The sequence below is a fragment of the Pseudorasbora parva genome, chromosome 6, assembly GCF_024679245.1.
Source record: "Pseudorasbora parva isolate DD20220531a chromosome 6, ASM2467924v1, whole genome shotgun sequence".
Classification (NCBI taxonomy): domain Eukaryota; kingdom Metazoa; phylum Chordata; class Actinopteri; order Cypriniformes; family Gobionidae; genus Pseudorasbora; species Pseudorasbora parva.
Genome location: NC_090177.1, coordinates 13,387,581 through 13,415,520, shown reverse-complemented (window position 1 = coordinate 13,415,520; position 27,940 = coordinate 13,387,581). Strand labels below are relative to the sequence as shown.

The window sequence follows — 27,940 nt, the reverse complement described above, 5'->3', positions numbered from 1 at the left end:
GGAACCTTTACAAGCAGTACCAAAGGGAGGTTGAAGATCAGAGTTTATTGTCTATAGTATTTTGAAATGATGCACAATGACAAATACTATTTCTTCTGGATTTCTTCAGGACATGTTCTTACATTACATTACCCTCAGCCATGGATGTCTATTTTAAAGAACAATGTATGACAGTCCTAACATTAATACATTCCCTCAGAATGCTATGGGAAACTTTCAAGCTACATTTTATCATGTTATTCATCTATATTACAGTATATTAATCAGCATATTATAAATATTGCTTTTTAGTTGGTAAAACAGCTTCTGTTTCATTTAAAAAGGCATGTTAAAATTTTGTATCTGTCAATCTATGCCTTCTAATATGGACAATTAAGAGTTTCTTTGTTTCTTTTTACTTTTTTCCCTTTTCTGAGGAATCCGCAAGGATATACGAACGATATATAAATACAGCGTTGTTTGGCGATATCCTGGGACAAAAAATAAGAAATCACATACGCACGGAACACAACTCTGTATGAAGAAATAAAAATGGTTCTGGAGAAAATGTTTATATGATCATGAATGTTCATGGGTTACGAGACCCTCCTCCGGGAATTGACACGTCCGACACTCGTGATGCTACTTTTGCGGGAGAGAACAGGAGTCGGGGAGGTGGGTGACGTCTCACTGGGGCAGCCGTGCTGGAGAAGAATCTCAGCGCACTCTTTGCTCCCGGCTTGGCGTGCCAACGTCAGCGCGGTTCTACCTTGCGGATCCTTTGACTTCACATCACTGCCGTACTGTCGAGCACAATTAAACAACAAAAAATATCCCGTTAGAAATGTGAAAAACAATGCAATTCTGAAAGTGCAAAGGCTAAAGGAATTTTTCCCCCAAAATTTGTACTAGTCATTTAACACTATAAGCCTTCTGTATCATATTTGACATGCACATTTCTAAGGCCTCTAATTATCAACATGATTAGACCTTTGTTAAAAAAAGACAACAACAACAAAAACGTCGTACACAATCTACTTCAACTGAGTTTTCTTCAGTGCTCTGACATATTTCCAAGTGAAACTGAATATTGAATAGAGGGCAGGGTTATCTCTCACTCACAGCAAACTAACAGTTGGAGGGATATTCAAACCCAATATGGTTAAGGATATTCAAACCCAAGCCTTCAAACTGCCGTCATCAAAAGGGAACGCCATTCCAGACCGGAAGTAACTTTTCAGATTTTGATTAAAGATTACTGCGACAAACCATTTTTTGCTGTGTACTAACTTAATTATTTAAGGATTAATTGTTCACCGTAAGACCTTTAATGTGTGCTAACAAAGTAAATGGGTACATTTTGATTTCATGAGGACTTTAACATCAGCAATAAAAACAAAAAATCTTATGTAATTTTTGCTTATGGTTTAACTAATTCATTGAAGGTCAACAGCAAACCACTGGTAAATAAAGTGAGATTAAATGCATAAATATATGTTTTATTTTGCATATATAATTATCGGAGGTTTGCATAGATTTCTGATTTAGCATTTCACTGTTTTAATTCATTTTGAGGAACACTGAATCTTGAAATGAGTAAATGCCTGCTCACATTTAGTCAAGAACTTCTGATTTTCTCAACATTGGGACAAGAGAGCTGTCAGTCAAAAAATGGGAAAACAAAGAAGGCTAACGTGCATTACTTATTTGAAAAAGTATCTGTTATATTTTGTTATAAACCTTTAAAGTAATGCATTACTTTTAATAGTTACTTGAAAAAGTAATCTGATTGCGTCACTCATGTTACCCAACACTGCTTTTACTTTTAATTTAATTCTAAAAAATGTCCACCTTCAGGTCACGGTACATGTGACTTTCTGCAGTGAAATCTAATGATTTTTATGAAGTAAACATAAGAATAACTACTATATTGGCTACTATAGCTGGACATTTACTCTACTGTTAAAATGTGATTTTCAAATATTATATGTATAACATTGAGAAAATATTGAGAAATATTTTTCAATAAACTGCTTAAAACTATTTATGATTAAAAATTGTCTTGGGCTTTTTATTTCAGATGCCAGGCTTTCGAGGGTTAACAGGCTGAATAACTCACCCAGACCAGCAGCTGTGTCATGACCACGTCACCCAGCTGGCAGGCCGCATGTAAAGAGCTGTGATGCTGCTGCGCTGCTCCTTCAGGCGGGATGTTGATCAGTTCCTTGGTGCTGTGCGCGAGGAGCAGCAGAAGTCTGGGAAGGTCCCTGTCAATTACTGCTTTAAGCAACCAAGTCGACATTGTGTCCTCTGAACACTGAGCGGGCAAGGGCGACACAAATGCACGCTGTTCGTATTTGGCACGGATCCACGACTCCCTCTGCTCTCTGAGACAAACACAAAGCGAAGGCCAAATTATTACCATGGTGGCTAACCACGTCCATTATTAGGAGTGAAGCATTGCAACCTTTTTAATGTTTTTGTTAATGATACAAAAAAAAGATTTACTTAAACAACATCGTTATCTTTTACTGTAAAAAATAAATATCTTAAAATACTTCAGATATATACATGGGTTGGACAATGAAACTGAAACACCTGGTTTTAGACCACAATCATTTATTAGTAATATTTAGGCACTCCTTTTGCAGCCAATACAGCATCATTTTTTCTTGGGAATCAGATACAAGTCCTTCTCAGTGGCCAGAGAGATTTTGAGCCATTCCTCTAACAGCACAGTGTCAGGTCACTATGTGATGCTGGTGGAGGAAAACGTTTTCTGACTTACTCCTTCAAAATACCCCAAAAATATTTAGATCTAGAGACTGTGCAGGCCATGGGAGATGCCAAACTTCACTTTAAATTAAATTAAATATAAAATCATGTGCTCTTCTTTTGAACTTTCTATTAATCAAATAATATTGAAAACATTTGTCATGGTTTCCACAAAAATATTAAGTAGCACAACTGTTTTCAACATTAATAATCAGAAATGTTTCTTGAGCAGTAAATCATCATATTAGAATGATTTCTGAAGGATCGTGTAATGCTGAAGACTGGAGTAATAATGCTAAAAATATTTTAAAATATATTCAAATAGAAAATTGTTATTTTAAATTGTAATAATATTTCACAATATTACTGAATTTTCAGATTAAATAAATGCAACTAAAGTGAGAATAAGAGACTCTTACTAACCCCAAACTTTTGAACAGTATTAATAAACCGTTTTTGAGAAATGTTTTTTAGATTTAACAGTGCATGCTTTATAATAATTTCTCCCTGATTCTTTGTGCATGTCTCTGTAAAACAAAACTTACTGAACCATTGTCCACAATGACATTCACGGTCAAATCCAGCTCACCTGGTTGCCTCAGGTGTCAACTTTTGGCACCCTTGGGTACATGTCTCCCAAATGCTGTTGGCCATATGATTGCCTATAGCCGAAAGGACTTTTGTAAGTTCACTGGGCCAGTCGTCCAGGTCTAGCGAGCGCACACGGGACAGGTGCGTCCCCAGGTTCCGGTGTATACCCGAACACTCGATGCAGATTAGCGCACCAAGATTAAGACTCGCCCATGTTGGAGCTGCAAGGAGAGCATAATGTTCTTATATACTGAACAATGAAAGCGATCTCAACATATACTTTATTTTAGGTTAACACTTACCTGGTGCTGCACAGTCCACACAGAGGTCGTTCCCTTTGGCATTTCGAATGGCCTGCAGGGCAACAGCTTCACTTTGGCTGTTCCTTCGAGCCTGAGAGTTGTAAATTAAGTCCATTATTTTGTATTATTAAAGAGCAAACTGTTGATATGTATATTATATTGCTGCTTAACATGATTTACGTATGAAGGAGGAATAAGTGTCCTTTTTTGATTCTATTATTGCTCTTTGATTTTATGGATAGGGAAGAGTTAAAGTGCCTCTATTATGCTATTTTAAAGGTTCCTAATTTTGTTTTTGAGATCTCACTTGATTAACACTTGAATTTTCTCATAATATACATTTGCAGCATCACCTCTTTTCTCACGGTTCGATAAAGAATTTGGTCTTCCTAAACCCCATCTTTCAGAAAGACTACTCTGCTCTGATTGGTCAGATCACCCTGTTGTGATTGGTCTAGGGGTAGACTTCAGACTATTGCTCATACATCACAGCTTTATTTATCTTTTTTTTTTGTCTTTGGGACCTTTTAAAAAAAGACACAGATAAATTAGTGCAGTAAATATGACATGATTTATATGAATGCATTTGTGAGAAAGCGATTGCATGTGAGTTAATTATACTGGTAGTGTCTCATACTAATAGTGAAGCTGTGGGTTTTAGTTACTAAGAAATATATGCTAGAACTTTTCAGTTTATAAGCTTTTGTATTGGTAGATTACAGACAGTCTGCTCTACTGAATGTTTGAGTGTGTGCGATCTGCACGTGATGTGCGAGCTACTGTCTATGTGTGTGTTACAATAAGTTACATTGCAGCAGCGCATTAGTTAAGAACGGCAATTAATTTACATGTACAATAAGCTGTTTAAAACGTGATTCCACCTGATCAATATTGAGCATGCATCCAGATGGTATAATCAAACATATCATGCTGAGCGCTCTTTAAGAATGCATGTCATTTTAATTGTTTAGAAATGGAGCGTGAAAGTGGACTTCAAAGATTTCTTATCCTGTTGCGCCCTCTATAGGCCATGAGCAGAGACTAGTCGACGTTAAGTGTCATGGAAGAGCATTAAAGGGTTAGTTCACCCAAAAATGAAACTGATGTCATTAATGCCTCACCCTAATATCGTTCCTCACCCGTAAGACCTCCGTTCATCTTCAGAACACAGTTTAAGATATTTTAGATTTAGTCTGAGAGCGTTTGCAAGTGTATGCACACTATACTGTCCATGTCCAGAAAGGGAATAAAAACATCATCAGAGTAGTCCATATGTGACATCAGTTAGTTCATTAGAAACTCTTGAAGCATCAAAAATACATTTTGGTCCAAAAATAACAAAAAATACGACTTTATTAAGCATTGTCTTCTCTTCCTTGTTTGTGTTCAATCCTCAAATAAAGATTCAAACGGTCATGAATCAGCGGATGTCTCGTGATTTCAGCAGTTTGACACGTAATTAATCATGAATCGATACGCTGATTCATAACCATTTGAATCTTTATATGAGGATTGAAAACAAACCAGGAAGAGAAGACAATGTTTTTGTTATTTTATTATTTTTGCTTCAAGAGATTCTAATTAACCAACTGATGTCACATACGGACTGCTTTGATGATGTTTTTATTATCTTTCTGGACTTTTATTACCTTTCTGGACTAAATATAAAATATCTTAAACTGTGTTCTGAAGATGAACGGAGGTCTTACGGGTGTGGAACGACATTAGGGAGAGTTATTAATGACATCAATTTCATTTTTGGGTGAACTAACCCTTTAGAGTCGACTAGTCTGTGCAAACCCTACTACTTACAGTACACCTCAGAAACTAAACGCCCCTTTACCATATCTAAATTTCAGCTCCGGATCTTCAGTAACAATGTAGTCAGTTTTACCATATCAATTCGAGCCAAAATCCTCAACCTTTGAAAGTGCAGCAAAGTGGATTTGCTTTCGAAGCACAGAAAACCTCATCTTCTCGACATGTCGACAACACAAACTAAACTCTTCCAGGCTTATGCAAATTTGTTACAAGCTTATGTAGGTACAATCAGGAAGTAAGAATGGAATTACTGATTCCAGACTTGTTTCTGGCTGTTCCGAATAGGTTATTTTGGGAGACAATAATGTAACTCCATTTATCGTGAACTTTGATTTTTGACATTTAAATTCACAAACACTACAGGAAAATTAATATCTGAAAAAGCATAATAGGGGCACTTACTGGCCACAAAAATGTAATGGAAACATAAATAGTGAAAAAGTGTCAAAGGTTTATGAGGCTTGTGCTGCAAGATGTTCCTGATAATGACCGACTGATAGAGAGATTAGTGCTTGTTAGATAATTATCAAATGCCCCTTTTACCTTATTTCTGCTCTCACAGCTCTGTAGACTTGCAAGGATCTGGCTTTCGATGGCCTGGACCCAGGCGTCCCTGTCCTCTTGACTTTGGGCTTCAAAATGCCAGCTCTGTCCTGTGCTCGATATGATGATGAAGTCTGCGCTCTCCTCATCTGTTTGGACGAGAGCAACAGTTATTTACACGAGAGGAAGGGATCAATAAAAACACCCTTGTGTCCTCGGCCTAATGTATCGTCTCAGTATAATTATGTGTTTGAGGAGACAGGAACACAGACAGAAACACTCAGATCCATTTGCTGTAATCTAATGATGTGACAAGAGATGGACATAGACACATACTGCAGAAAAGACAGCGAGACGGAGTCAGCTCAGCCACTCGTACGTTTCATTCATTCAGGTTACCTGTTTTGTTAATGTTTCTCAAGCTACCAAAGCTTTTTAATTTCCACATTTTGCGCTTGGCTTGCGGTGCGAGAAATTAGTCCAGGGCAGCAGAGGATAAGAGGAATGAAAGAAAGAAAAGAAAGAAGAAAGAAAGAAGTAAAAGCGATCGTAAGAGGACCTTACAGAAAGCAATTAATCAGGCCCATACTAGATACATAAATGAAAAGAGCGGAAAGAACATTTGCAAACATCTGATTGCTTTATCAGTAAAACTGGATCAATTTCGCATCTGTTAATCTTTCATAAATGTGATCTCTTACCCTCAGCCTGTCCAGCCGCTGCGTCTCCTTTCAAGTTAATACTTCTGTTTCGTTTTTTCTTCTTCCTGTCAGTCATCGGAGAAGACGGCATGTGGTCTTTTCCTAAGGGAGGACTTGTAGCCCCCTCAATGCTCGAGTCTATTAAGATAATGCAAAAAAGAGAATTTTGCTGAATTTCCCTTCGTAAGATTAATAACTACTCTGATGAAACAATCAATTAACAATTACAATATTAAAAATAAATATATTGATTATATTTAAACATTATAGTAAAATGTATATAATACTATTTTCTCATTTATTTATATACATATTTAACAATACTATACATTATACTATAATAATGTACAATATAATTTGGGATTTTTTTAAATAATATAATTATTATATAATATTATAATATATACTATTTTACATTAAAGAAAGAATACATATCTCAATTAAGGTTACAGCATTTAAAACACGCATTGGGCCCTATCATACACCGAGGACTAGGCAATGCAGCTCCAGGCGCAATGCAAGTGTTTTTCGCTAGTTTTAACCCAGTGCAGTTATCATTTTCACGTCCTGCTCCACGTTGTTTAAACGGCAAATGCACCATCTGTTCTCTTATGGGCGTGCTGGTCTGAAAGCGAGGTGTGTTTAGGCACATTGTTGGCGCGCTGCTATTTTGAGGCAACTGCAAATGACTGCGTCATTGACAAACAAAAAAACAATAGCGCAGTATTTTTTTTGTTATTTAAAGAGCATGCTAATAATATGCGCCTATAGGCGAGTCCACAACATACGTACACTTATTACACACACAGGGACGCGCAGCAGCATACAAACATTTTTAAATATGAAAAATAAAAGGATTCCTCTCTGGAGAAGTGTTCAGTCTTTCTGCTCTCAAAGTGCATCTGCTGTATGCAATATAACTAAATATTTCAGTACAAAAAAAGGACAAATAAATAAAAAAGTAAGACCACTAAGTGATATGAATATTTAAAATGAACTGTCAAAATAAACAGATTTGGATACGAATTTGATATGAACTGAAATGAATCATTACACTTTCCAGATGGAAAACAATGCTGAGCTACTGTCTTTCTCAGGTTAGTAGCATTGCTACAGTACTTTTAATTAATTATTTTCCAACAAGTGTTTTAGAAGGAATGAAGGGAAGGTATAAACAAAAAATGTACGTACCCACACTGAACCCTTTATTTGACACAGATGACGGACAACGTTTCACTTTTTGATCATTATGAAATGACAAGCCAGTTCTGGATGCTTCTTCTACAGTCAGAAGATTTGCTGGAAAGAGAGAGACCATGACAGTGAGAAATCATTCATATTATTTTATTTTATTTGTGAGTACAGTTTAAAAAAATATTCACTTACATGAAGCGCCCCCTTCAGACGACTGCTTGTCTTTACTAAGTCCATTTACACCGGGCACAGGGACAAGAGTAGGGCCAGGGGACGGCCCACCGGGAGTGACAGCGCGATGAAGACGCTTTCCTGGCACCTTTACTGTTACTCGCAATAAGTCCATCTCTTTCCCTTGAGCGTTCTGCATAAACTCCTAAAACCATAAATATATGCATAATACTGGCGTATTTTTGAGTTAGGTCCATGGATTGTATTGCTCATAATATAGTATGTTTTATATATACATATATGTGCTATATTATGAGCAATACAATCCATGGACCTAAATCACAAATACGCCAGTTCTCTTCTACAGCCAAAAATAGCAAAGCATTCAAGAGTTTGGCTTTTATTAGGCAATTTCATCAAAGTAAAATTTTTTTTGCACCTAAAAACCCAGAAAAATAATAAATCCATATCCAAAATATAATTTAATGATTATTTATTCACTTGTAAAAAATATAACCATACTCTATACTTGTCTGGCTATCACCAGACCAAGCTCAGTTTAAAATTGAACATTGGTCTGGGGAGTCTGCTATGTATTTTCTACTGCACAAGAGGCGTGATCAACGAGCATTATTTGAATGACCCTGTATGCGATTGGATAGTCCTTCAACCAATCAGACCACAAGAGGCGTGATCAAATGGGAAATGAATCCTCGTTTCTCTATCTGTCATTGTGTTAAACCCGCCAATAGCGTGTCAGGTGGATAAGCCAGTCTGCGATTGGTTCCCACAAAAGTGTAACAGAAGCAGTAAAAATTAATGTACAGGTTTCCAGACTGAGTTGCCCGGCGAAATCAAATTGCCGGTAGATTAGGCTGGGTTTACCCAGTCTAGCTCTGTACTATATAATAGTATTATAATATATTTAAAAAGGCATTTCAATATTTAATATGATTAAACACTCCAAAAGAAAAGAAAAAATCATTACAAATATCAAAAAATTCTTCAGTCAAAACACATTTGAGTGCAAAGCTAAATCAATTAAGATTTAATTCTTGTTTTTTGGATAAATAAACTTACTTCAAAGGGAAAACAATATTCTTTTTCTTACCTCATGGGCAAATATTTTAATTCTGTTAAATATAAACTCACTTAATTTTGATACATTTTTCTATAAACAAGTCTTAATATTGTAAGTCATTTCTTCTTTCTATTAAGTAATTATCTTGATTTAAAAATGTTTAGATATTTGTACTGGAAGGCAAGATGAAAATACTGAATAAGAAAATCATTTTGTGCAGTGCATTAGTTATTGTCCTGGCAAAAAGCTGTATTATTAAATATTGTTACAGCATCACACCTGACACATTACTAATTAAGCTAAAAATACTCATAAAGAGTCAAAAAAACAGTGACAAACAGTAGTATTCATTTTGGTACAAAAAAATTTACAAAATAAAATTCTGCAAAACACAATTGTGATTAATAAAACAGAAGCATAAACACTATGGTGTAATGCTCTGATGAAAACACTATGGCTTACGAGAGAACATGACTCACATTTATATTTGAATGATACATCAGCATGCCAGTGTTCGACAGCGTCACATACTTCTTCTTCCACTCCTTATTCAATGAGCGCTCACTGCGTTTCCACAAAGTTCCCTAATAAAACAATTAAAAAGGCAATTTATTTCATAATTTTTTGTTATAAATTTCTTTTTCAGATTTCTTTTTTTTTACATCTATTGGAATGACATTCAGTTTTATCAGTGCCTTCTACATGTCCAAACACTTTTCAAGGCCACTGCATTTCACAGAACCCCTCACGTCACATCCTCTAGTCAATGCTCAGATCTTACATTTACCTGTTTGATAGGAACTGACCGACTGCTCATGTCACTTCTGCTATCTGACGCTCTTTTCTCAGAGTCACTCCCACGACGGTTCTAAAACAACAGACATGTTAGGTAAAGTACACGAGAGGAAGGCGAAACACATAAAGGAAGGAAGACGTTACTCATGAGATGAAGTGAGTGTTAGAGTGACGGAGAGTTCACAAACACAATCTCAGACTAAAGATACTGTCATACTTCTGTTGTATTGAAACAGCATTCAAAGGTGAAGTAAAAGAACAATGACTGAACAGGTTTCCCCCCCTGCCATTGGCCATGTTTTCAAACTGCAACTTTTTTTGTTTTTTTTGTTTGTCTTACATATTTTTTGCCAGTTGCGTGTACTGTATGACAGTTTGTGAAAACAAATTTCCCGTTAAGGGACAATGTCTGTCTGTCTGTCTGTCTGTCTGTCTGTCTGTCTGTCTGTCTGTCTGTCTATCTATCTATCTATCTAACTTTACATATTATCTTGACATATTAAATTGGGACAAAATACATTATTTTACCATTAAAAATAATATACACATCACCTCAGATTACTATAATCATTTAGACATATAAGTCCAGCCATGTTTTAAAAAATAAATAATACAATGCAACATTTTGCACACCCAGTTTCACTGTAACTGGCAAGATTTTAAACTCTTTGTAATGAGCTCAAAGAACTAACCGCAAATAAAGAGGTCCGTCGTCGTGGCGGATTTCGTTGCGTGCCCCCTTCTCCACTTGCCCCACCCCGTATGTCTTTGTGACTTATCACAGGGGTAGAAGGCAAAGAGGAGGGGTAGTCACTACTTTGACCCCCATTACTGGCCTAAGAGAGGATGATGGGACATTAAGAAGAATGAGACAGAGGTTGGTGGAATGGTCAATGGTGTACACAGAATGATGGAGACAAGGTTTTTCACAATCACTTAACACTCAACAACAGGGGTATACAAATGTGTAATGTATCGGGCTGAAATGAATTATGTTATGTATTGATATGGAATTTAATAATTTATAATTACAATAAAATCTAAGCATGAAATTTATTTGTATTATTTTTATTATTACATCTGTAAAATTACCATAATAATGAAATTAATACGAACAAAAATTTGAACAAATATCTGATTTTGTTATGCATAGCATAGAAGCAAAGAATATGAAACTAATTAGATTAAAAAAAAATTGTCAAAGCAATATTTTATAGCCCAACAATAATGAAAAGAACAACACCATGATGGTATTTTATTCATTAAAATATTTCACAAGAATTATAATGATAAATGGTTGAATCTCAAGAAATGTCTGAGCCATATTTAAGATAAATAAAACATTTGAATAACAAATTATATATATATTTGTTTTAACTTATTATATTATACATCATTTTTTTGTAGAGCTATTACAATTTCTCCCCAAATTCACAATATCGTAATGAGAAAAAAATAATTTCATGGTAATTTTATGATTTCATTTGTTAGCAAATAAATATATTAACTAACATAAACTAAACATAAGCAAGACATTTGTTACTGAATTTGTTAATCTTTGTTAACGTAGTTAATAAACATAGCTGTTCATGAACAGCTGTATTTTTATAACCTAATGTTAATATATACAACTTTTGATAATACATATATAAATTTAAATAGTGTACTAGTAAACATTGAAATTAACATTAATAAATGCTGTAGAAGTCTGATTCAGTATTAATGTTAGCTAACGAAACCTTATTGTAAACTATAACCCATTTTTAATTCAGTGCGAGAAATAAAGACTAACAGCACTTCACAAATGTACTTTTTTTGCATTATAGTAATGAAAATTAGATTTTCTATGACCTAGAATTGACCCAGACATTTCTTGACAGCTTTCATGAGATTCCTCCAAGCAGCTGAGAGACTCATAAGCATTAAGATACCTGCCCGGGCCCTGACACTGGAGTCGAGGCCCCTGAGTGACTCGGAGAGTTTGGGAGAGATTTACAGGAGGCCAGTAGGGCGGCTTGCTTCTTGGCAGAAACAATCTTTTGAGTCACTAAGAGGGAAACAAGTTTGTCCAATCAACACTATTATCCTTGTTTGGAAGTAACATTCTATTTTAGCCCCAATTTTGAGATGAAACTCACTTTCATTAAAGACTCTGTCCACATTAAGTCCATAGGTGGCACAGGTCTCATAGTATGTGCAGCGACGCACATCTATGCACAGCTGCTGGACTCTCTTGTCCTCAATCACACGGGCGTTAGTGCTACTTATCTTATCTGCAAGAAGAAAAACGGTCATAGAGTTAGTACACGACACCATATTGCTCAATAAGATATCCCTGAAACCAAGAAGAGTGTAGCTTTTACCTTGCGTTCCAACTGCAATAATCGGGATTTCTGCTATGTTACGATGTGCACTTAGCTCACTGTAGTTCTTGTACACATCCTGGAAACTTGCTTCATTTTCCAGGCTAAAAACCAGGATGACACCATCAAGCCAGTTGCAGATCTACAAGTCACAAATTCAGGAATGAAAACCAGGGGGATGCCGGAAGTGTAAAATGTGCACGGTTCCCACAAACAAATATGAAGCAGCACAACTGTTTTAAACATTGATAATAATAAGAAATGTTTCTCGAGCCAAATTCAGACCAGTATATTAGAATGACTTCTGAAAGATCATATGACACACTGATAAAACATTTCAGCTTGATTTACTTAAATATCATACATTATTTTTTCTGTATAATTTTATTATGTACATCAAACCAGACTAGCCTTTGTACAAACTACTTAATTTTTCTGTCTGTTGAAAGAAATGTGCACATAAACTTTATTTTAGCATTTGGTTATGTATAAGCAGTGCTTGGTTATGTATAACACTGAATTTAACCACACTTTTAAGGTTTATGCTTTACTAAGAAGAGCTAGTCGGTGTTTTAAACGCAGAGAGTGTTTGTATACAAAAGAAACTAAAATTAAACAAGCAGAAATGTGCGCAAACTGGTCGAGACCACAGAGCTCCTTACTATCCGCGCTGAAGCTGAGATCGCTCGGCATTATACGTCACATCAGGATGTCACGTGTCAACTCCACCCGGGACCGTTACGGGTTGTGTGTGAAAAGTGCACATATTACGGTATTTCGCTGGCAGTGTGAATGGACCAAATCTAGCGACCCGGGAACAAATGCCGGGTCGCATTATCCGTGTATTTGCCGGAATTGCAGTGTGAAAGGGGCTTAAGAAACATATGTTAAAAATAATATAACTTATGAACATAAAGAATATGATATATTTTGTGTAGACACCATATCTTCATAAAAAGTAGTGACACAGCACCTGAACACGAAGACCTCAATACTTGGTACACAATACACAGTGACAGTAACATTTGATTGATCGTTTTAGAGCAAGAATATGTCATTTTGAGTAGAAAATGAACTCCAGATGTCACAAAATGCAAATTACTAAACCTATCAACAAAAGCGATGATAAAACAATGTAAATACAGTTGGAAAACGGTGAAAAATCTACCTTATTAATTAATCAAGCCTAAATTCAATGTGCTTATAATGTAAAGTCTTTTCAGAGAATTTGGATTAAACCACTCAATTCGTAAGGATTCGTTTTTACAATCTCTTTACGAACTTTTTGAAGGGTCAAAGTGGTAGTTGCGTAGCTGTCCATGAAGGAAAATCGCTCAGAATTAATCAAAAATATCTTCATTTGAGTTCTGAAGAGGAACGATGGTTTTGCGGGTTTGGAACGACATGAGGGTAAATTATGACAGAATTTTCATTTTTGGGTGAATTATCCCTTTAAGTGTCATCTGCTGTGACATCACAATATATTTTCATAGTGAAGTTCACAAGTCTTAATAAAGAGTTAAAGCCACAATATGTAATTTTTCGCCACTAGAGGTCGCGTATTCAAAACAAAGGTGAGGCTTGGTGAAGCCTTGACTTCGTGGAGCTTTTACTATTCCGCAGACAAGCGCTTCCGCTTCTTCCGTTCATGTGTATGTGGAGTAAAGCAGTGCTGTTTTATAATATCAGATACATTTGAGTGTTTAAAGTTATGTTTTAATGCTACTTGTTGCACACTGCAGTGAGCTGGATTGATATTAGGCATGGTAAAACATGGTACTCGTGGTAAAAACGAGATTTTAATAATAAAACTAACTATTGAGCTATAGAACATTAATTAATTTTCTGTCGATGATTGAATTCAAACAGGTGCTCGTCTGTCTAATAATATACGTATTATGTTATTAAGTGTCTTTGGTGTTTCTATGGTTTCTAAATAGTAAATGGTTTCAAAATAACAATAATAATAAGTTACATTTATATATTGTTTTTTCTGGTTCCTTAAAGCACTTTACATGGAGGGAGGAATCTCCTCAACCGCCACCAATGTCCAGTATCCACCTGCAATATGGCTGCGACGGCAGCCATATTGCGCCAGAATGCCCACCACACACCAGCTGATTGGTGGAGAGGAGACCAAGTGATGAAGCCAATCAGGATATGGGGATGATTAAGAGGCAATGACGGACAGGGGCCAAAGGGCAATTTTGGCCAGAATGCCAGGGTTACACCCCTACTCTTTTCCGAAGGACATCCTGGCGGTCTTAATGGCCACAGAGAGTCAGGACCTCGGTTTAACATTTCATCTGAAGGACGGTGCTCTTTGACAGTATATTGTCCCCATCACTATGCTGGAGCGATAGGACCTACACAGACCACAGGGTGAGCGCCGCCTGCTGGCCTCACTAACACCTCTACCAGCAGCAACCTAGTTATCCCAGGAGGTCTCCAATCCAGGTACTATCCAGGCTCAACCCTGTTTAGCTTCAGTGAGAAACCAGTCTTTGGCTACAGGGTGATATGACTGCTGGTGAAAATAAAACCGAGGAAATCAAGGGTAACGCGTATGATGTCATTGATAGGCGATGCACGGACACGGTCCGTATGCTGGTTAAAATTGCTTATTTCTCTGGATCTAAACATTCTTGGAAACATTGGGGATAGTGTAAGTAGTCTACTCAAGTAAAATATATAACATTGTTGTAGTAGTTTTAAATGCAAAAATCATACTACATATTGTGCCTTTAAACAGAGACCGGTTTAATGGCATGGACAACTTGCTGTAGGCAAGCTAACGTTAAAGGGATAGTTCACCCTAAAATGAAAATTTTGTCATCATTTACTCACCCTCAAGTTTTTCCAACCCTGAATGAGTTTCTTTCTTCTGCTGAACACAAAAGAAGATATTTTGAAGAATGTTTGTAACAAAGCAGATAGAGCAACCATTAACTACCATAGTAGGGAAAAATACTATGGTAGTCAATGGTTGCTCTATCTGCTTTGTTACAAACATTCTTCAAAATATCTTCTTTTGTGTTCAGCAGAAGAAAGAAACTCATTCAGGTTTGGAACAACTTGAGGGTGAGTAAATGATGACAGAATTTTCATTTTTGGGTGAACTGTCCCTTTAAGAATGAAAAGAAGGAGACGCACACTTGCATTGGCTAAATATTTTTGTTGTGCAGACAGAACAATCCTGACTCAAGTGTTCATCCGGAAACATTAACACACCTGTGCACTTGGTGGACCAGATTCCTCTCGGATCAGCAATAACTGACTCTGTCCCTCCACCAACACCTCTTTTTTATATCTTCCTCCTTCCAGAGAAGAAAAAGACGACAAAGGCAACATATAAGACAACAATAAAGCCTCTGAACTGTTTAAATGACTTGAGGAGATGAGAAAGAACAAAGTTCTCACCCTCATGTGATTCGAGGGGAAGGTAACTTCCTGTGATGAATCTGTTTACCAGAGCAGATTTTCCACTGCGAAGACTACCCAGAACCCCCTGTATGTGGCAGACAAAATAATATTTGTAATCATCACATCAAAAAACACAATATATATCAACTGACATTGTTGAGATCTCATCTGAAACTCCTGAGGAGGCACATTTGAGATCTAATCAAAATTTAAGAAGAAGTCTTTATTTGTGCTCTTTTAATTTTGTTAATGTTTAGAAAAACCCTTTTCCCTTCATGCAGTCAAAGATGTTTCTTTACTCATCAATATGACAAAAAATCTAAATAAATCTTCTTTTTTAGAGCACTTAACCAAATTAAATATTGTTTTCATAGGTGTATGCGTAAAACTATTATATAATAATATTATACTTGTTTATACAAGTATAAACTTGTTGTTTATATGCTTAAGGGGAAAACAACTCTCACCAATCGCAGTTCTGGAATAGCGCGAGTTAAGGTCCATTCCTGGCTATTGGCACATGATGCTGAAAAAAGAAAAGTCAAAGTTAAGTCTTAACTTCAAAACAATGAAGAAAATGTGTGTGGAAAACAAGCATTCTATTGCCTTGGAGGTTTCCAGCGTATTGCTATGCAGTAGCTAAGGTAAGTGGATATTAATGTGTTGCTAGCTATGCTAGCTATACAGTTGCAAATGTGTTTTGAATGGCTTTTAATGTGTTGCTATGCAGTTTCTATGGCCTTTTATCTGTTTGCCTAGTGAAAAAAGCCCCTCCCCAAGTTTGATATTCTATATTCAAAAGGATGCCCCCTTTTGACTGAAGTGGTGGGGTTAAATTTACCTACAGTAACCAAATGTCGTACATATAATGATCTCAACAAACTGAACAATTTTCTCATAACATTAATTAGCTCCGCCCAACAGGAAGTCAGATATTTTGGATTTAATGTGGATTTTGTTTTTTAAATGGCAGGCTCTGAATTGTTTGAATAGTCCTCCAAGGGGATTTATGTGATCGTCACCAAACTTTGTCAACATTAGGCCAAGACATTAAAGATGCTGAATTGCAAACATATTTTTGATATGTCAAACTGAGCTGGCATGTGTGGGATTAAAGGGTTAGTTCAGCCAGAAATTTAAATTCTGGCATTAATTCCTTACCATCATGTCGTTCCAAACCCACAAGTCCTTCATTCATCTTCAGAACACAAATTAAGATATTTTTGATGAAATCTGAGAGCTTTCTGACTCCTCCATAGACAGCAACTTAATTAACCATTTCAAAGCCCAGAAAGGTAGGAAAAACAAAGTCCAGTGGTTCAACCTTAATGTTATGAAGGTGACGAGAATACTTTTTGAGTGCAAAAAACAAACAATAATAACGATTCAACAATCTCCTCTTCCAGGCCAGTCTCCGGTGATTCACGTAAACACCACAACGCATGCATGTGATCATGGGATTGTACCAAGCCGGCGTTTTGCCGCAAAACCCAGAAGTGCTGTATTTTGTGAATAGCCCGACAAAGTGAATAGTGAATGAGACTGTCACAGAAGAGAAGATATTGTTGAATAAAGTCGTTATTTTTGTTAGTTTTTGCACACAAAATGTATTCTTGTCGCTTCATAACGTTAATGTTATACCACTGGAGTTACATGGATGAATTTTGTTGCAATTATGTTACTCTCTATGGAGGGGTCAGAGAGATTTCATCAAAAATGTCTTACTTTGTGTTCTGAAGATGAACGAAGGTCTTACGGGTTTGGAACGACATGAGGACGAGTAATTAATGGCAGAAATTTTGGGGTGAACTAACCCTTTAGATGAATGAAAAAGGGAAACAGAAAGAAACATGAACACCAAATTGATCATGGGTCATATTCTGATCTTTATCAGAGGTGCTTAGCAAGTGGCACTAATACAAGTACAACAGAAAAACAGATGAATCAATCATATAACCAAAAAGAGATGGGATTTGTGCTGATTTATTATTATTATGTCCCAGTATAGGTCACTTACTGAATTTCTGTTTTCTAAAAAAGATCTCTCGTATTGATCAACGGCTTAAATCCTGTCCTTCTGACCCCTGATGTCAGTGACATGAAACTTCAGATGACTCACTGACAGGAAGAACGAGTTTGACACGACATGAAGGATTATACAGTGATCACAACATTCAGAACCTCCAAGCATCGAGCAGCAGAATTAATAACATTATCACCTCCCCTCACGTCCAGCCACATTATCTTTCGTGACCATCAAAGTCAGTTCAGGCTTAATAATGCTGTCTGTTTCTTATGCCAATCTGTGACCAATTAAACACAGATCAGGCGTTGCCCTTCTTTTGCACATTTCTATTCTGCGTCCAAGTGCAATTTGCTTGCACCTCAGCTTCGGACTACAGTTCATCTGGAGGTGTTATAAATCTCTGTTAATTCACAGGGTGTGAAGGACTGCAGGTGTATCCGTGCAGCAGCGAGCATGGAGAATCCACACCCCTCTCCGCTTTATATTGGAAGTCTTAGCACACTCTCAATATTTTTCACCAGCGGTTCATACCCGGCACCCGATGATAGACGGGCATGTCACCTTGTTTTTTTGTACAGCTGCACAGCTGTGTCGGCCTGTGGGTGCATCAAGCGCCGGATGAGAGGCAAAAGATGCTTTGTTAACGGGGGGAGGATCGGTGCGATACACCCTTGTGACCGCCGTGGACTGATTAAAGCAGCTCACGACGGAGTTCACAGCTTAGATCGGCGTATGATCTGAGTTGGCACTCCTGCCGTTTGCAGTTTCCTCTCTCACACGCCACCCACGACACAACGGAAGAGGTTTAACCCCCTCCGAATTCAGCGCAAATCTATGAGGTCATTGTACGGCGGGGCACATCAGGAGTCGAGCCAGTGTGGTTAGACAGTGCGATCCTTATGTGCCATATACGACACGCCACCCCCTCCATCTAAACGGACGCTCTATGTGACACATTCTGGTCTCTCTCTTTTTCAAAAGGACCCCTCCTCGCATACCCTCACTCCCATTCATTTCATGTGTGGCTCGCTCTCTGGCATATAACACAGCCACACAACAGGCAACTCTCTCAGCCCTCCCTGTTGCCATGACAACCCCACTTCCAGCCACTGCTTCTGTTCACTCGGAGAACACATACGTAAATATTTTGTGTGCACATGCGCATGTGAACAGACCTTTTGCTCGTAGCATATAGACCACACACACCTATATTGAGTTCCCCTTGTGCAATTATCAAATAAATCCAACAAAATAAGAAACATAATTATCAAATCTATATGGTCGAGAAATACAGATGTTTGAAAAGAAGCCTTTGTTCAACAAGCTCTGGATGTAAATCAGTTGAAGGCATCTCTGCAACATTATAGTAGATCATTAGAAGACAAACAGACATACTTGGCCTGGGTAGATTTTAAATGCATGTGGCAAAATGTAAGCATATCCATCCAATTGATTCACATACTGCTTTATGTTATTTAAAAAATTTCTTCACTGCAGAAATCAGTGCTTTACCTTCAGTTTAGAGAGCTAAAATGCATGGCTGGATATGGTTTGAAATTAAGAGACTGGTGATGAAAGGATTGAAGCTTCCGTGAAAGAATGAGATCAGAATACAGGAAGTGGGCGGAACATCAAAGATGGGATTAGGATGTTGGGCAAAATTTTGCTGCCTGTGGCATGGGTATTATCAAATTTGTTTCCCATTCCAATTTTTCCAGTGCAGAAACAGAAACAGTAGGAGGTGGTTGTAAATAAAAGACCAGTCTGCTTTCAGCATCTTAACGCTACAACCCTAGGCATTAGACTTAATAAAACCAGAATTCCCTATATGTGTGTACAGACTTCAACATGTCAATTTGTAAAATTAATACAAACTAAAACATCAAGACACTTCACTGTAAAGGGATAGCTCACCAAATAATGGAAATTGTCATCATTTAATTAGACTCATTTTGTTACAAACCTGTATGTCTTTCTTCTGTGGAACAAATTATTGTCCAGAGAATAAGTCAATGGGGTCCGATGTTGTTTTGGACACTAATGACTTTCATTACATTGAGAAAAACAGATAGTTAAAGCATAAAAGTCATTCAGGTTTGGAATGACATGAAGGGTGAGTAAATGATGACAAAAAAAAGGGGGTGAACAACCCCTTTAATATTAAACTAAAATTTAGAAAACTACACAAGGAATTCATCATTTTCAAAATGTGCCAAATATCGAATGCGTCCTCCTCCCATTTTTAGGAGAAAAAAAACCCTGCTTCTGCATATCTGAGTGTTTGAATTGTGTATGGGTGAGTAAGCCATGTTCTCCTACCTTCCTCTTCACTGGATTCCCTCTGAATGGTGCTATAGACTGGGGTCACAATGGTTGCACTGGTTGCAACTGGAGTGCTCTTGGTAAAAATGCCACTAATAAATCTTAGCATCTTGCGGTCACGTGCTGAAGCCCCCTGGGACTGAGCTGTTCTAAAGTCAGTTACCATTTGACCACCTTTGCACTTAAGAAGGTCCTCAGACAGACAGTTCAAGTCGCTGTTGTCTAGGGTACGACTCTTTCCTTTGCGTTGAGGCTTGGTAATCAAAGCGACAGGGGTCGGAAGAGATGTAGATCCTGCCTTTAATCTCTCGGCTCGAGGGCTTTGGGTTCGCATGGCTATGATGTCCCCTTCAGTGGGCCTCTTCATCCCCATAGCCCCTTTGAGGTCTTCATCGCAAGTTTTCACCTCACTTACTGCCCATGAAGCCCGAAAAGATCCTGGAGTCGGGCTGGTTGGGGACTGAATCCTGGTCCGACTGTCCTTACGGTCAAGGCTCTTTGAGGAGGCATGGATGCTCTCTCTAGACTCCTTCAATTCACGGCCACTGCCGTGAGCTTTAAGGAGAGACACAGGACGCTGGGTTGCACGGACCGGGATGTCACCCAGATGCCTGGTTATATCCCGGGAAAAAGAGGTTTGGGACATTCCGGTGGGTTCTCTGGCTCTTCCATTTTCTGTGGTGGGTGAGATCATTGATTTTTGTCTATTACCAGGGCGAAAACCATCTGCAAAATGTGCCTTATCCTCCCTTGGGCTTTGGAGTATTTCCTGTTCCATTGAGAATTTGACAGATTCTCCAGCTTCCAGCTCCACAGCCTCACCCATTTTCTGGCGTTCCTGGCCCTCATTATTGGACCCAGCATGCTTGAGATGCTTCACTCCATCAGCATCATACTCCGCTCCCTCCACATCTGGCCTGGACTTCTCCAACTCATTTTCCTCAGTGGTTTCTACCTTCACCAAGGTGAGGGAGATTAGGTAGGTGGTTTTTGACTGTGACGTCCCGCTTCGGTTCATGTGGTCCAGAATTTCTCAGCAGATCAAGGACAGAAAATTAATTCAAACAATCAAATAATCTTGTCATTCACTTGTTCGATGGCTCCCACAGCAGAAAGAAATCACAGAATTCAAAGAAAAAAGACAGTTCAGGCAAGTGTGTCAAAAAGAAGTGGACCGTGCCCTCGTTCCCTAAAGTGTGAAAAAATGTAGCTAATGTCCTTTGTGCTCTTTCACACGTTCGTCTTTCTTCCCAGACTTAATTTCTTTCGTATTGCTGTTCTCTGGTCCTCTCACACCTATTTTAAGCATGCAGACATGTGCCCACCTCTCCACACCTGCATGAAAAGCATGCTCCCGATTCCATTGACTACATTCAACAAGAGGCAAATTCAAAGGCAAAAATAACAATGCACGAGATCGAAAGAGGATCGAAAATTCCTTCAAGGGCGACAAAACGGTAAAATTACATCTGGGAGACATGCAGAGCTGTTAACCTCAGATCAAGGCACATCGTTTCACCAACCTGCTCCACAACGTGCGGAGGAGATGCTGACAGACTGAAGAGTCGAACTGAGGAGTCAGTCTACATGCCACATGCATCGGTGGAAACGTTTACGGCAAGTCCACAGAGAGAGATCCAAATGTCCCCACACAGAGTCTATCCATCACGCCTCCGGTGATCAGTGCGTCAAGCAGTCGGGGATGTCAATAATGCAGACGTGCGAGACAATCATGCTTCGTTCTAGAGAAGATGCATCTCACGCTAAAGGTTTAGACGAGTCACGCATCATGAACAAGGGTCTCTCAGATCTCTCCAGTGGAAGGTCTTCTTCAAACCCACGCAGAACGGCACCGTGCAGGAATACCCTGCTTCTCTCTCCATCTCCTGCTTCTCTCTCTCTCTCTCTCTCTCTCTCTCGCTCTCTCTCTCTGCCCTTGTCACCAGCCAGACAGCTCCCAGCCCCTGCTTTCCACAGCCTGCTACCCCCTCCTCTCGTTCACCCTCCCTCCCTCGCCTTCTCCCTCTCTTTTCTCTCGCTCGCACACTCTCTCCTGCTTAAAAAGCGAGAATCAGTGATGTGTTGAGGAATAAATACAGACTGTAAAGCTTGCAAGGTTCTGACATGGAAAAGAGGTCCACAGCACAAGAAAAACACAAATATGAGTGGTTATGGAATGATAATCAAGACTGACACATCAATGAGGCAAATTATGCACTCGATCCAGTGCTGTATCAGGCGGCAACGTGCCACATATCACAGTCACAGTCAGTACAGTGATTCAAGAGCCGCCGTGTCCCCCCACCTTTTCTGTCCTAGACACTGAGCTTGCTTGTTACCAAGGTATTCCGAGGCTAAACTCCTCCTCCTTCATGCACTGATTCCATCTAGTCTCCCGTTCGCTATCTCCATATCTAACCCCCTGCTCTGAGCACCCACTGTCCTTGCTGAGGTGTGTATGAATGAGTCGATGATTGAGTGAGGGCATGCGATATTATTGACAAATTATTGAGTGATCTGTTCCAATGTGCTTGATTGGAGTCAATACTACACTCGAATTCATTCAATAACTGGGATGAGAGTAAAAAAACTCAATATGTCCTACACAAAACTATATATGTGTGTGTGTTAAATGTTAATTAGCAGTCTTATAGAGTTCACAATTAAATAATATATGATATTGATTGCTATCAATCATGAATACAGGTGTCATACAGATCACATAATGTCATACAACATTTAGGAAAAAGAACATGCAATTACTTGAACTCTCATTTGGTCTTTTTTATTGATTTGCTACTTTATTGCAAAGCAAGGCTGTAACCATGTCTTGAACATGGGGGGGGGGGCAAAAGGGATGTTTTTATTTAAAGAAATTACATTCTAAACAGGATTTAAGGGAATAAAAAATAAATTAGACTAATTATACCCTATATAGCTGTGAAGTAATCCATTTAAACATTCATTATTATTTATATTTTGGGCCATAAATACAATTTTTCATAATAAATAAAAAATAAAACAAAAATATACATAGTAATAACCAAAAAAAAGTTTAGGCTGAAGCCTTTGCTTATTATGCCTACCTACCCTTTAGACTTATTTATCTAATGAGCATCACTTTTTCCCTACTGGATTTGAATAATATAAGATAAACAATAGAGTTACATAAGACATTTTCCATCATATACACACATAATTAAAAATTTACACATTTCAGATATTTATACAATAGTGTATTACATACACCAGTTATTAATATTGAGTTATATAATTAGTTATCACCTTGTTTTTAAACATTTTCCTAAATTTACTAAATTAATTACACAGTTTTATTTCCTTATAGAAATCATTCCATTGGTTTACCCCTTAACAGATATACATCTTTTTTTTTTGTATTAGTTCTTGCCATTATTTTTTTAAACATATGTATTCCTCTTAATGTATACTGAATTTCTCATTCGGTTATGAATGACATTGAAATTATTGCATATTCAAAATAGCGAAATGATAAAAATTGAGTAGTTTGCATCACTGTATGTTACTGTGGGTCATTAATAGTATCCATCCTAAAACAGTTGTCAAATATTACAAGTTTAGTTATTTTATCTTACCACGCACGCACTCACTCTTTCACCGTAAAACTTAAAGTGCCGCTTTGGACTTCACACTCATCTTCAGTGAACATTAAGCCCTGCTTTTTTTGATCTGATTGGCCATCATTTTGACACTGATGAGCGCTATTAGACCACTCAGGCAAACTAGCCTAAAAATGTAAATGTTTTAACTGTCTGCCATCGCAACAACAAACAGAGCACTGCGTAATGGAGAGGGGCATTGAGAAATATCAAATAAGGGAGGGGACGATTTGGACAATGTCAAAAATGATTTCATTAATTACTCACCCTCATGTCGTTGGACACCCGTAAGACCTTCGTTCATCTTCAGAACACAAGTGAAGATATTTTTGTTGAAAGCTGATGGCTGAGAAAGGCTTCAGAAAGGCCTCCATTGGAATTCAGTACATTCCCACTCACAAGACCCATAAAGGCACTAAGACGTCGCTCACTACAGTAGCTGCACAATAATTTCACCAAGCGACAAGAATAGTTTTTGTGCACAAAAAAACTTTATCCGCCAAGTTATTGTCTTCTGTGTAGGTCGCGGACGTGAACTCATGTGATAGCGGAGCTCCTCCTCTTCTGGGTCATGAATCTGAACGATGGAGCTGCGTCATATTCTCGCGCATGCGTCGAGTTCACATCAATAACTTGGCGGATAAAGTCGTTATTTTGATTTTTGTGCGCACAATAACTATTTTCGTCGCATTGTAATATTATTGTACAGCCACTGTAGTGAGATGGACTTTGTAACAATGTCTTTAGTGACTAAAACTAAAAGCCTTTCTGAAGCCTTTCTCAGCCATCAGCTTTCAACAAAAATATCTTCATTTGTGTTGAAGATGAACGAAGGTCTTACGAGTGTTCAGCGACATGAGGGTGAATAATTAATGAAGTAATTTTCATTTTTGGGTAAACTAACCCTTTAAGTTAAAGGGACAGTTCACTCAAAATGTTTAATTCTAACATAATTTACTCACCTTCATCTCATTCCAAACCTGTTTGCAATACATTCTTCTGTGGAGCACAAAATAATACATTTTGAAGAGCATTGGGAACCAAACAATAAAGAACCCCAGTGACTTTCAGTGTATGATTTTAAAAAATAATCTTATTTTGGAGTTTCACAGAAGAACAAAATGCATACAGGTTTGGAATGGCATAAGCAAATGATGACAAATATTACCCTAGCAACCAACCAGAAGAGCCTAGACACCACATAGCAAGACCCTGGCAACTACAGGCATATCTCATATTTTCATCAGAAAATGCAAAGCTTTTGTTTATATATATTATTCTATATCCTGTGCTAAAATTGAATGGTAGACATCTTAGAGAACTCAAGCTCCCCTTTCTTTCTCTCTCCCCTAAATCGCTGTCACTCTGCCTGTCTCCCACTCTCTTGGCTCCCTGCAGTAATCAACATTTAAATGTGTCAGTCCTATTCTCAAATCACTATGCTCAGAAGCCAACAGCAATGACTTCCCATTTACAGTTTCCTTCACTTTTATTTTATTCCCATCAAGCATAATTTGAATCACCATATGACTGTGTGGGCTAAAAAAAACCCTACTATTTCATCTAGTTGGTTTACAGAACATCATTAGTGATGCTGGTTAATGCAAGTGAACGACTTTCTCCTGGAAAATGACAAAAAAATCTGAGCAATATCTAGGGACCACAATAGAAACAAGAAATCCATATAATAAGCACCCAGAATACCTTAGCATCATTGTGGCAAGTTTTGCATGGGTAAGTACCATACAAATCTGCTTCATTTTGGTTTTGGTATTAAGCGGCATTATGCTGACTGATAGCGTCTTCATATTGAGCTGAAATCTAGAGTGACGGATGCATTAATGCACACAAGAGGAAGTGTGAGGAGGAAGTAAATTATAAGGAGCATCGACAAACACTATATTAAAGATGTGTTAATTGATGTCACTATAAGTTACAACCTGAAAATATGCACTGCTCGGAGGCTTACTGCGAACGCAATTTATAAATGTTACATCCTAAAGGGGTGGTTCGGTGTTTTTTTCTAGACAGTATAACATGTCTTAATACTTATTCTTTCTTATATTTGACCTTTATTCCACACCGCTGTGTCTCAATAGATGCCAGATTATTCAAAGTCAAACAAAACCCCACAAGAAAAGCGGAATCTTATGGAAAACTAAAATTAATGAGGTCAGATAAGGAGAGTAAGAGTAGCACTGTAGACAGGTGGTAAATGAGATGAAGAGGATGTGGCTTCCGTGGGCAGCAAGAGAGCGTCAGACAGGAAATGGACCAGCACTTCGTGTTCAAAAGCCTGCCACCATGACTACGTCTCTAAGAGGATGCTAATGTTTTAACCTGGGCCTCTTTAAATTAACATCCACGATTATGATTCTACTTCCGGACTGTAGTAATAGTTCATCATCACAGGCTAATGGAGGAGCATATGCATTTGGAGATGTCTGCTGGTTATATAATTCAATCTACCATGAGATAAAACATTTATATTCCTTTTTATATGTCTGCCTTCTCTAAAATGTACATTTGGGACATTTTAGAATTTGCCATTATTACAAAACTCAAGCTAGTGAACATAATGCTCCAAAAGTGGAGGAATCAACAGCAGTCAAACCATGCAAAAAAGCCCACTTCCTTGCATTTTTTTCTCACGCAAGGAGCTGTGATATAATTCATCTTCTGTGAATTATTTAGATATGCAATACTATCAACAGAGTTCAACTCAAACATGCTGTTTACGAGCTTGTCAGTCTCCTCGGTGCGTAACAGACCCCTAAGGTCCCTGAGGTAAACATCAAACGTTGCGAAAGGACACAGTAATCTATCAGCAAGTGTTCTAGAGGAAAAAAACAAAACAATCGCACAATATTTAGAGAGTTAACTCGGGCTCACCTTGTATGCTGTGGAGGAAAACCTTTAGTCCTGTCTTGAGCTGCTGGTCCTCAACTCTCTCCAGCTGTTTGAGAAATTTGTTTAAGGTTTTTTGCAAACTTTCATGTCTTCTCACCTCAGCTCTAATTGCAGTCGAGTTTGTAACTTTATTTGTGCAATTCATATTTAGACCAATTTGACTGCTTAAAATGCATGGAGTTTCTCCTGTAACCCATCAGCATTTCCTGCCCGTTCTTTCATGTCAATGTCACGTAGAGCAGAAAAATGTTGTTCAAACTCTAGAGCATGCAGCTCACAGCAGAAGTAGTTTTGCTTGCATTAATTTCCTCTCTCTCTCTCTCTCTCTCTCTCTCTCTCTCTCTCTCTCTCTCTCTCTCTCTCTCTCTCTCTCTCTCTCTCTCTCTCTCTCTCCCCCCCCCCTCTCTCGCTCAGTTCACTTCCTGATTTTGTCACCATCTCATAGGCTGCTCTCTCGCAAACAGGATTTTGTGGTAAATTCAAGACAACCGTTAAAAAAACGGGTTCCAAAAAAGCAGCCAATGCTCAAATGTATTATCAGATTTAGAGCTAGAATGGTAAAACCTCAGCATTGACATGAAAACTAAATATATTATACAAATAGTATACAAGTATACAGTATACAAATAGGGTGAATTAAGGATAGTTGTCACATACTATTTATAAAATTTATTAGAAAATCACCTTTAAAGTTGTCCAAATAAAGTCCTTAGCAATGCATATTACTACTACTAAAACATTTATATATGTATATTAAATATATATATATATATATATATATATATATATATATATATATATATATATATATATTTATTTATTTATTTACGGTAGGAAATGTACAAAATATCTTCATGGAACATCTTGGTTAGTTCACCCAAAAAATTTATTTAATGTCATTAATGACTCACCCTAAGACCTCCGTTCCTCCGTTGTTCCTCACCCGTAAGACCTCCGTTCATCTTCACAACACAGTTTGAGATATTTTATATTTAGTCCCCAGAGCGTATGGAAGTGTATACACACTATACTGTCCATGTCTAGAAAGGGAATAAAAACATCATCAGAGTAGTCCATATGTGACATCAGTTAGTTCATTAGAATCTCTTGAAGCATCGAAAATACATTTTGGTCCAAAAATAACAAAAACTACGACTTTATTCAGCATTGTCGTCTCTTCCCTGTTTTTTTTTTTCAAACCACAAATAAAGATTCAAACGGTAATGAATCAGCGTATTGATTCATGACCATTTGAATCTTCTTCTTTTTTTTTGAGTCATTAATGACATAAATTTCATTTTTGGG

General features: G+C 37.7%; 1 protein-coding gene across 7 annotated transcripts; it reads right to left on the bottom strand.

The window, feature by feature from the left end:
- Positions 1-25: 25 nt before the first annotated feature.
- agap2 (ArfGAP with GTPase domain, ankyrin repeat and PH domain 2) lies at positions 26-27,612 on the bottom strand. Of its 7 annotated transcripts, XM_067445692.1 has the most exons (20): positions 27,547-27,612; positions 26,618-26,681; positions 16,207-16,265; positions 15,737-15,824; positions 15,548-15,633; positions 12,317-12,458; positions 12,092-12,226; positions 11,885-12,000; positions 10,646-10,789; positions 9,946-10,026; positions 9,638-9,742; positions 8,099-8,282; positions 7,904-8,011; positions 6,713-6,850; positions 6,411-6,470; positions 6,012-6,160; positions 3,648-3,738; positions 3,344-3,566; positions 2,099-2,366; positions 26-782 (listed from the first exon to the last, which is right to left on the bottom strand). In XM_067445692.1, the coding sequence occupies exons 1-20, from the start codon at positions 27,595-27,597 to the stop codon at positions 576-578; spliced, it is 2,499 nt and encodes an 832-aa protein (XP_067301793.1). In that variant the 5' UTR covers positions 27,598-27,612; the 3' UTR covers positions 26-575. The 7 variants fall into 7 exon arrangements, with proteins under 7 accessions (XP_067301793.1, XP_067301792.1, XP_067301789.1 ...); XM_067445691.1 differs by lacking the exon at positions 27,547-27,612 and having other exon boundaries at positions 26,618-26,909; XM_067445688.1 differs by lacking the exons at positions 26,618-26,681; positions 27,547-27,612 and adding an exon at positions 20,085-22,060 and having other exon boundaries at positions 8,099-8,270.
- Positions 27,613-27,940: the final 328 nt, after the last annotated feature.

Excerpts from the sequence above, each read along its gene's own strand:
- agap2 (XM_067445687.1), bottom strand. The coding sequence starts at position 21,105 with ATGAACCGAAGCGGGACGTCACAGTCAAAAACCACCTACCTAATCTCC. Across the intron at positions 9,743-9,945 it reads GGTCAGTTCCTATCAAACAG|GGAACTTTGTGGAAACGCAG; the intron begins GTAAATGTAAGA and ends TTGTTTTATTAG. Across the intron at positions 6,851-7,903 it reads AAATAAAGGGTTCAGTGTGG|ACTCGAGCATTGAGGGGGCT; the intron begins GTACGTACATTT and ends TTATCTTAATAG.